Source organism: Chiloscyllium plagiosum, chromosome 31, assembly GCF_004010195.1.
Source record: "Chiloscyllium plagiosum isolate BGI_BamShark_2017 chromosome 31, ASM401019v2, whole genome shotgun sequence".
NCBI lineage: Eukaryota > Metazoa > Chordata > Chondrichthyes > Orectolobiformes > Hemiscylliidae > Chiloscyllium > Chiloscyllium plagiosum.
Window position 1 is genome coordinate 17,012,216 of NC_057740.1, and position 10,501 is coordinate 17,022,716.

Genomic DNA, 10,501 nt, shown 5'->3' on the forward strand with positions numbered 1-10,501 from the left:
ATGTGTAGGCCAGACCAGGTAGGGATGGCAGATTAAAGGATAATAATGAATGAGGAGTTCTACAAAGATTCACAATGCTTAAATGGTCAACATTAGGTCAGCTTTTCATTCCAGACCATTTGTTGAATGTCATATTGCTGTTCCCTGTGTCCCAAGGAACCCCTTCCTATTGGTGTACCGCTCAGTCTCAAGGTACAGGTGTGTGTTGGTGTACCCATGTCCCAAGATATAGCTGTGTGTTCATGTATCCCTCAGTCCCAAAGTACAGGTATTGGTTTGTGTACCCCTCAGTCTCAAGGTACAGGTGTGTGCTAGTGTACTGTGTCCCAAGGTACAGGTATTGGTTTATGTACCTCTCAGTCTCAAGGTACATGTATGTGTTGGTGTACCCCACAGTCTCCAGGTACAGATGTGTGTTGGTGTACCTCAGTGTTCCAAAATCGAAGGGCAGTTATGTACGTTCTAACCAGATTAGAAGTGTGAACGCTTGTTTCTCTCTCTCTCTCTCTGTGCACGTATGAGGCCAGAGCTCCTGAATGCCCGAAGCATTTCTGTATGTGTGCTCCACGTGTATGTCTGTACTGCCGGGTACAGGTGAATGTCAGTGTTTTCCCAGTCCCAGCTGTATCCGTTAGATAATGATTGGGAATTGCATGTCTCCTCCCCCCGTTAGTGGGCGGTTGGGAGTTACAGAGTTCGCACTAGGTGGCAGCTCGAGTTTAGCTCAGTATTGTCCAGGCTGTTTTCTTACCTGCAGTCCCGTTTGCAGCCTTCTGATTTTATTCCGCCCTCTCGATTGTAGAAAGCAGTCCGTCTCCTGAAGTTACATCAGCGGCAGGTCAGTAAGAAATTTCATCTCACCAGTTCAGACCGTAACCTGTTTGTTTTGGTGACTTGGGAAACAGTTGGAGCCGGGGAGAGTTCGCCTGAGATGGGGAGGGTGTATGTGAAAAGAGAGGAACAAAAAAATCGAAAAAAGGTTAAATCGAGGTACAGAGGGAAATGATCGACACGAGTGAGGAGAGAACAGCAGAGAGAGTGGGGAAAATAGAATGCGCAAGCAAGGAAGGAGTTTCAGGTGGGAAACAGTTTTGTTTAGTTCTTTCTAACTTATGTGCGTTGTGAATATTTTCCCCTTGTATTTATTTAGTTTTAATACCAAGGTGAGTATCATTTTCAGTACTGTACCTAAAGTTCTGGGGAATTAACCCTCTGCTCAACCCTGAGTTTGAATTGTATATTTAAAATGCCCCTTTTGGAAGCTTTGGGGTTTCCTACCTGGTGAACTAACAGACAAACTATGTCTGATTCCCTTTCAACCTTGTAGCTTGCACTCCCACTTTATAGAACATCCGCGCTGTTCCTAATATTAAAGTGAAATGGTTAGATACAAGAGTTGCTTTTTTTCCTGCAGAGGCAGCATGCTCTGAGGCAGCATTGGTGTGCCCTGGAGTCCCAAGGTACGGGTGTGTTGATGTAGCCATCAATCGAAGGGCAGTTACGTATGTTATGAGGTACATTCTAACCAGAATACAAAGGTGAACACATTTCTCTCTCTGCCGGTATGAGGCCAGAGCTCTTGAAAGCTGACTGGTTGGTTGAGGAGCAAAAGGCACTTTGCTATCACTCAGTTAAGAAGGTTGTATACATGTCTCTGACTTGTTCTCCTTTTCAAATACACACATCTAGAAATAAGGTGTTTCCTATTTTTTTTAAATCCATGATAGAGGTGTCAAGATAAAGGATCCAATTTCAGGGAAGGGGGGTAGCTTTGACCCTGGGGAAGGGGAAACTGGCCAAAGTTGCTTGCATAAAGCCCCAACTGAAGACTTTGAGGAGTAAGCCTAATCAGGGATAGTGCCCTTTGGCACTCCAGGGATATCAGTTGTCCTAGTTGAGTCCTTCTGAATTGTGGGTAGGCCCTATCTCATGATGAAGAGATACTGGCTCACAATGATGGTCTGACAGAAGATTGATGTTGAAGGCTGGTCATGTAGCTGTTTTCTACTGAACCTGTTTAGAGATGTTATGTGCTGTGGCACAGTGGATAGCACTGCTGCCTCAGTGCCAGGGACCTGGGTTTGATCCCACCCTCTGGTAACTGTCTGTGTGGGGTTTGCACATTCTGGTGACAGCGAGGGCTTCCTCCCACAGTACAAAGATTGCAGGTTAGGTGGATTGGCCATGAGAAATGCAGGGGTATGGGGATGGGTCTGAGTGGGTTGGTGTGGAGTAGATGGGCCTGAATGGCTTGCTTCCACACTGTCTGGATTCTATGATACACTCTGGAGCATGAGAGATTTGAACCTGAGTTGTAAGTTCAACATGAAATGGCAAATTTGGGCTCCCCTGTGATATTGCTCTATTGGGTGAACCAAATTGTCAGGGGCTTTGTGTGAAAACCTGTGTTGCTCATAACATAGGAGGGCACCTATCCCTTTAAAACTGTTCCATTGCTAAATTTGATAGAGGCTGCTCTATACCTTAATTCTATTGACCATTTGCTATGATTTTAATAATTCACAGTAACCTACCTCTTTCTTTTTCCAAAGCAGTGCCTGAATACAAATATAGCTCTATTGTAGTGCCCCTCTCCTTGCCTCAACAGCTTTTAGAGGGGAAAATGTTTTTTTTCCACAACCTTTGTTTGAGGTCTATCTGCCATCCCTAAATCACCTATCTCTAGAACTGAAAAGTGTGGTACTGGAAAAGCACAGCAGGTCAGGCAGCATCTGGGAGGCAGGAGAATTGACGTTTTAGACATGTTCTCCTTCCTGAAGGAGGGATTGTGAGTGCTGCAGATGCTGGAGATCATTCCTGATGAAGGGCTTATGCCTGAAACGTTGATTCTGGATGCTGCCTGACCTGCGCTTTTCCAGCACCACACTTTTCGACTCTGATCTCCAGCATCTGCAGTCCTCGCTTTCTCCTAGGTCTAGAACTGCCCACTAAGAGGTTTTTTTCTTGCTAGGCTTATCAACTCTAACTCCATTAACCCCTCTAATCACTGGCACTTAATTAGGTCACCCCTTCCCTTTCAATGTTCAGGGAATGGTCTGTGCAATTTGTGGAATTAACCCTTTTTAGATGTCTGTGTGCTGAGTGACAGCTTAAGCCTGATGTCTGATCTGCTTGTTAGATTTAATCATTTTGTAAGAGTGATTATTTACATTGACATTAGCTCAACTGATAGACTGCTGGACAATGGAAGCAAATTCAATCCCTGAGTCTTGGTACTGTGTCTCTGACTGGTTTGACCAAAATATGCTCATGATTAGATCAGACAAGCTGGTAGATGCAAGAAACCAGTTCAGGTAGCCAAGTCACTCCTGATCCCTGCAGGGCTAATGCCCCAATGCTTATCCCACATGAACAATCATTGGAAAGTGAACTCAGTCTCTAGTGGGCTGTTTGTTATTCTGAAAACTTTCAATTATTCTGAACCACTCTAAATTTGGGTCAAAGCAGTCAATGTTGTGTTTGAGAGAGAGAATTCCACAATAGGCAGACAATTTAAGGGTCAAAGAATTTAAGATCATGGCACGTAATTCTTTTCTTCAATGTCAAGGTCCTTGTTAACTAAAAACAACTTCTGGATGAGACATTCCATTGTTTTAATTAAACACTGCACTGCTGAATGGATATTTGGCATCCTGATAATGAAATCTTTGTGCTGTCTTTTCAACACGCTCAAATGCAAGAAGCTTTTCCAGAATACATTGCCTACCTAGGGTGTGTTGTGTTTTACATGTTAACGTGCTGAAGGTTTGGATTGTGCACTAGTGTGTGCTGCTTGGTATGAGGCTACCCTTCATCAGTTCCCGATAGCTTAGTAGCATCCAGGGGTGGCAGAGATGAGACGCTACACACAGTCTCCAGAGTTGAGGCTGACCCACTGTGAGGGGAGCTCTCAGCAGTTAGAAATTAAAAATTAAAACAAAACTGTCTGCCTGTTCCAGTTATCCAGATGATTAAAGATTTCAAGTGCTCAGTTCTGATGTAGCTACATTTATTCCTCCAATAGCAGATTAGTGGACTGCTAATCTCATAAGTTGAATTTCTGCTGTAAGTAAGCAGCTCTTGCCATACTTTTACAAAATCCTCAAAGAATCTCTGAGGAACAGGCAATTTGAGATGTGGTAAGTCACTATATAAATGCAGAGTTTTTGTGACACAAGTCATTGTCAATGCATAGCACAGAAATGTTGCCAGTTGTTATTAAACAGGTTTTGTCATTATTTTTAAACCATGGTCACAGATCACTCCTTGTTTTACTTGGGGAATGGAGAGGAATTTGATCAAGTCTGCAGACGTTAGAGACAAGTCCGTCAGGGAACCACTTCACAAGCACAGAATCAGCTTGTAGGTATTGCATCTTTTAATGGGGTGAGCTGTTATTCAGTAATTCATGGTGTGCTCCTGCTCCAAGGGCACCAGCAAAATAGTAATGGTGCCTCATTTAATGTTGAAGACATCCAGCATTTAACATTGAGGAAAGGAGACCTATCCGGATTGTCTGCCCCAATGCACTTGAGTTTGTGTCAAGTGGCAAGGAAGATTGAATCTGTATTCAAACTGTGTGCTGTCTTTTAGATAATTGTGGATGGGAAATACCATTAAATTTGTTTGTTCATTCAGTGTTTCCTGCACTCAGTACCTAGATAAGGCTGTGCAGGAGAAAATCTTTCCCTGCCAGGGAAGAGCTTGGGAAGTGGACTTTGCTGGAAGATTTAATTTTGGCAGAATTATCAGCAATTGAGGAGGAGGAGGAGAAATGAAGGCTAGCAGGCTTCTATTGGACCAATCCAGTCAACCCTTGAGTAATACTGACGTTAGATGAAGTCTAAAAGGAGTGATATTGAACTTCCTGTTAATACTTGTCTCCAAACTTGCATTTAAATCAATGCAAATCTGGAGGTGCACTTCATTTGGCTGAATTATTATATCCTATTTTGCACAAAATCTTTGTACAATCTAACCTCCATTTTAGTGCTTTGAATGGTCTGGAAAAACTAAGTGTGGAGAAGGTGGGAACATTTTTACAGTGGATACAGTTTGAAGGCTAATGGATCACCAAATTGCTTCCCTGTAGACCTTTGTCTGCTAATGGATAGTTGGAGCAAGATTAGATTAGATTACATTACAGTGTGGAAACAGGCCCTTCGGCCCAACAAGTCCATACCGACCCGCCGAAGCGCAACCCACCCATACCCCTACATTTACCTCTTACCTAAGACTACGGGCAATTTAGCATTGCCAATTCACCCGACCTGCACATCTTTGGACTGTGGGAGGAACCCGGAGGAAACCCACGCAGACACGGGGAGAACGTGCAAACTCCACACAGTCAGTCGCCTGAGGCGGGAATTGAACCCGGGTCTCGGGCGCTGTGAGGCAGCAGTGCTAACCACTGTGCCACCGTGCCGCCCACCTACAGCGGGGATCGAAACAGCATTTTAACAAGCTGCGTCGTTGGAGTTGATCAACAGAAATGGCAACGGTGAGATTCGAACCCACGCCCCTGTCGAGACTGGAGCCTTAATCCAGCGCCTTAGACCACTCGGCCACACTACCAGCCTTTAAACTTCCAAGTTTAAAGGTTGATCAATAGCCAGTTGCAAAGCATGGGTGGCAGGGTGTAGAGAATCAGGATAAAGCAAAAGGTGGAGCCCCTATGCCATTGAAGGTCTCTCAAACCTAATTCACAGCACCCTATGATGTGGTGAGCAAGGAGCACCATTCACTTAGTCCTATTACAGCAAAATTCCTTCTGTGGAATAAGCAGCTGCTTTGCTGTGAAGTTGAGTAGAAGGCTGCAGTAGGGTCATGCTCTGGATTAACATCCCAATCTAGCAATGCCCCACCAGGCGCTCACCCTCTGAACGATACTATACCCAGGCCACTCTGTGGAATGTCATGACCACTGTCTCCAATTATCACAGTTGGACTTTAATGTTCCCTCTTGTTATGCTGCTTTTTCTTGTCTCTTTTCCCCATTTTCCACACCCTCAGCCCAGTCCGCTCCTCCATCCTGTAGCCCCAGGTGCTATCCATGTGGAATACTCCAGGAGTTACCTCTGAGTCAGTGCATTTAAATCCTCTTGCAACAAAGATAACTAGTTTCTATTCAGCAGATGGGGAATCATAAGAGAAAAGGAAATGAAATTCCTAAAATGATTCAAGACTTCCTTGAGTTTGCAAGCCAATAAGGAGAGATGATGCATCTAGCTTAACGAGTCAAAGTTTAAGGAGTTGAATGTGGTTGGAGCAACTAATTATATGGTGAAGTTTAAAATCCCAATAGGAAAGACTTAATTTTTTTTTTGCAAGGTCAATGCAATAACTGAAGGAGCAGGGGAAATTGGCACTCAGACCCTAGACTATTGGAATGTGAGACTACTTGTAGAGTCATTAATGAAGGGGGTATTGCATCAATGTAAAGGAATGAGACAATAGGGTGAATACAGTGCAGTTCATTACAATGCTGTCTGGCATGAGGAAATGCAAAAGACAGACTTGGAAATATTAGGAAGAACATTAGTGTCTTTGAAGGTGTTTGGAATTATGAAGAGATGGAGTAGAGTACATAGAGGAACAGAATGCTTCCAATTGTTGAAGGGCCTAGAATGAGGGGATAGATAAAAGGTTAAATCTAAGCAAACTAAGGTGGAGAATAGGAAAAAGATTTTCCTGCTGTGGATTACGTTAGCACAGCTGGTTGAAGCAGAGATTATGTAAATTATTTAAGTTCTAATGAGTTACCAGACTCAATTTACTCTGCTTTCTTCTCGCAGATGCTGACAAACTTAAGTTTGCCAGCAATTTGTTTTTGTTTCAGATCTCCAGGAGTATAGGAGTTGGGAGGTCATGTTGTGGCTGTACAGGGAGAAAGTGAGGACTGCAGATGCTGGAGACCAGAGTTGAAAAGTGTGGTGCTGGAAAAGCGCAGCAGCCAGGCAGCATCCGAGGAGCAGGAGAATCGATGTTTTGGGCATAAGCCGCCACCTTCCTGAAGAAGGGCTTATGCCCGAAACATCGATTCTCCTGCTCCTCGGATGCTGCCTGGCCTGCTGTGCTTTTCCAGCACCACACGTTTCAACTGTGGCTGTACAGGGCATTGGTTAGGCCACTTCAGGAATACTATGTTCAGTTCTGGTCTCCCTGCTATAGGAAAAATCTAAGTCTTTTCTGCACCCTTTCAAGTTTCACAACAGGGAAGTTGCTGGGCTTGAAGGATTTGAGCTCGAGGGAGAGACCGAATAGGCTGGGGTTACTTTTGCTGGAGCTTGGGAGGCTGGGTTGGGGGAGGGGGTGGGGGGTGGGGTGTCCTCAGGTTTATAAAATCTTGAGGAGTATGGATAGGGTGAATAGCCAAGGTCGCCTTCCCAGAGTAGGGGAGGGTATAGGTTTTAAGATGATGGAAAAAGATTTAAAAAGGATCTGAAGGGGGACTTTTTACAGAGGGTGGTGCATGGATGGAATGACCTGCCAGGAGAAGTAGTGGAGGCAGATACAATTACAGCATTTGGATGGATATATGAATAGGAAAGATTTAGAGGGATATGGGCCAAATGCTGGAAAATGGGATTAGATCTGTTTAGGATATCTGGTCGATACAGACGAGTTGGACCAAATGGTCTGTTTCTGCGCAGTGTAACTCTTGACTCTATCTGCAGTTTTGTCTGTAATGAGAATAAGCGAATATGGTCACAGGTTGGAAGTAAACCCTGAGGAATGTTGTACTGTTTGTGTGGAGGTGAAGTAAAAATGGTTTGGCTGAATGAGCACCACCTGTGTAATTCTATTGAATGATGTTTGAGAAAAGTGTAAGGGACAAATACCATTTAGATGACACATTTTGTAAATAGGGGAAGTCTGTATCCATCAACTAGGAAGTAACTGAAATGCTGTGAAAATCCGTCTTTTCTCTCTGGTTGCCTGTAAATTTGTAAGTTTGTTCTTACTGTTCACTTGAGTAATGTAAATATCATCTAAACAGCAAAGCACTTAGAATTACACAATCAAGCAGAGCTTCAGGAAAGGGAACTTGTACCTGAAAAATGTATTAGAATTCCTTTGAGGAAATAACAGGCGGGACAATGGAACATATTTACAAACAACATTCAATAGTGTAGCACACATTGGGCTTCTTAATAAGAGCCCATTGTATTGGAGGTTGCACATTAGCATGGATGGAGGATTGGCTAATCCTAATAAGACAGTTGGGATAAGAAAAGCATTCTAGAGAGATGATTTGGAGATGCCGGTGTTGGACTGGGGTGTACAAAGTTAAAAATCTCACAACACCAGGTTATGGTCCAACAGGTTTAATTGGAAGCACACTAGCTTTCGGAGCGACGCTCCTTCATCAGGTGATAGTCATCTGATGAAGGAGCGATCACCTGATGGAGCGTCACTCCGAAAGCGAGTGTGCTTCCAATTAACACCTGGTGTTGTGTGATTTTTAACATTCTAGAGAGAGGTTGCAAGATTGATCCTGGACATGGAGGGATTTTCTTATGATGTGGGGTTGAACAAATGGGCCTGTACTGTAATAGAGGAGATTCTTTGAAACACGGTTATTTGGGGGCTTGACAGTAGATACGGAACGTCGATTTTGCCTGTCCTCGGATGCTGCCTGAATTGCTGTGCTCTTCCAGCACCACTGATCCAGAATCTGGTTTCCAGCATCTGCAGTCATTGTTTTTACCTAGTAGATACGGAACAGTTGTTTTCCTCCTGTGGGGAAACTATCTAGAAGCCAGAGGGTAAAATGCTCAAGTGAGGGGTCACCCATTTCAGAATGAGTTGAGGAAGAATTTCTTTCAGAGTTTAATAAAATCTGTGGAATTCTTGACAGAGTTGTTCAGGCTGGGTTATGTGTATTCATGGCTGCAATAGACCAGATATTCAATAAGGGAATCTTGGGTTATGGGAATAAGGCAGGAAAGTAGAATCGAGAATAATCCGATCAGCCATGATCTTGTTAAAGGCACTGAATGACCTCCTTCTGTTCCTGTATTTTATAGCCTTGAGATGTGGAGGATTAGAAGGATTCATTAATAACAATTCATCAGTAATCCTGGTACCTGTGGAAAGCTGAGTAATTGTAGAGCAGGCCAAATGTCCTTTCCTGGAGATTCCCTGCTGTCTAGTCCCCAGTGTTGCCTTCTGTCAGCATGTGCTATTACTAATCTTCACAAAGTGTATGCAAACTCTTCAAATTGAAAATAGAGGGCGTTAATAGTCTAAATGCTAAACCAATACCAAAATCCACAAAAGGAGACTTGACTTTTTGATGATTTTTAGAATTTTAAAAACTGAATTCAAAATGTCAAGCAGGAATGGTGTATTAGTCATTCAAATTGCAACACTGGCTGTACTTGCACCAAAAACATGGTTGCACGACATGTCTGAGTTTGTTTGTACCTTTGCCTCTTGCTTCAAGAGTATGTTAGTTGAAGTCCTGTGTTTCCATTGGTTCAGTGAATACTTGCCTTTCTTAAGGGCATTAGTTGGGTTGTTTGCACAATATTCAGTTCTACATGCAGCTTAAGACTGCTGTCCACTAACATTGGCTGTGCCCTGATTTTCACAGAAGTTTATAGGGAATGTATACACGTTGTTCATGATGGGCAATGGCCATTGTGAGCAAGTGTAGTGATCTGCCTCCTACTGCAATGATTTGAGGAAGTTCATTGTTATGGCAATTTGGTATCAACAAGGAGTGCTGCCATTGCAGGATTATCATTATCTTAAAATCTGGGGGTAGAAAAACTGAATAAGCACACAAGGAAGGTTGAAACTTCAGTTTGGTGGAAGTGAACAAGTTTTAACTTTTGTTAAACTAAATTAAAAGTAAAATGTCCCCAGGTGCTTCACAGGACTGATTTTATACAATTGAGTGTTTTCTGACCAGAGGTGGGGCAGGTGACCAAAATTTAGTCAGATGCAATTTCAGAAGCACCACGAAGGGGAGGAAAGGCCCAAATGGTTCACTTAATCCACACAAATCCCCTTATTCTCTACCTGAACTCTGATCATCTTCACATCCTTCTATTCACTTGACTCTTATTCATGTAGTGTCCTTTCACTGCTATCTTACTGAAGTATTGGGCATTGGGGGGGGGTGGAGGAGGAAGAGGTGTGCAGATGCAATTTAGAGTCATAGTCATAGAGATGTACAGCATGGAAACAGAACCTTCAGTCCAACCCGTCCATGCCGACCAGATATCCCAATCCAATCTAGTCCCACCTGCCAGCATCCAGCCCATGTCCCTCCAAATCCTTCCTATTCCTACACCCATCCAAATGCCTCTTAAATGTTGCAATTGTACCAGCCTCCTCCACTTCGTCTGGCAGCTCATTCCATACCCGTACCACCCTCTGTGCGAAAACATTGCCCTGGAGGTGCCTTTTATATCTTCCTCTCTCACCCTAAACCTATGCCCTCTGGTTCTGGACACCCCCAGCCCCCCCCCCCCCCGGAAAAGGTTTGCCC

At 43.7% G+C, this 10,501-nt stretch overlaps 1 protein-coding gene and 1 non-coding gene across 2 annotated transcripts in view; one reads left to right on the top strand and one right to left on the bottom strand.

Moving 5' to 3' along the window:
• Positions 1–852: 852 nt before the first annotated feature.
• Positions 853–10,501, top strand: part of LOC122565552 (ceramide synthase 4-like) — a 54,404-nt gene continuing 44,755 nt past the window's right edge. Inside the window, exon 1 of the mRNA XM_043721605.1 lies at positions 853–1,078. Coding sequence (XP_043577540.1) covers positions 1,053–1,078 — 26 coding nt within the window. The 5' untranslated portion in view covers positions 853–1,052. The remainder of the gene's footprint in view (positions 1,079–10,501) is intronic.
• Positions 5,493–5,574, bottom strand: trnal-aag. Its single transcript has one exon. It is a non-coding gene; the product is annotated as a tRNA-Leu (tRNA).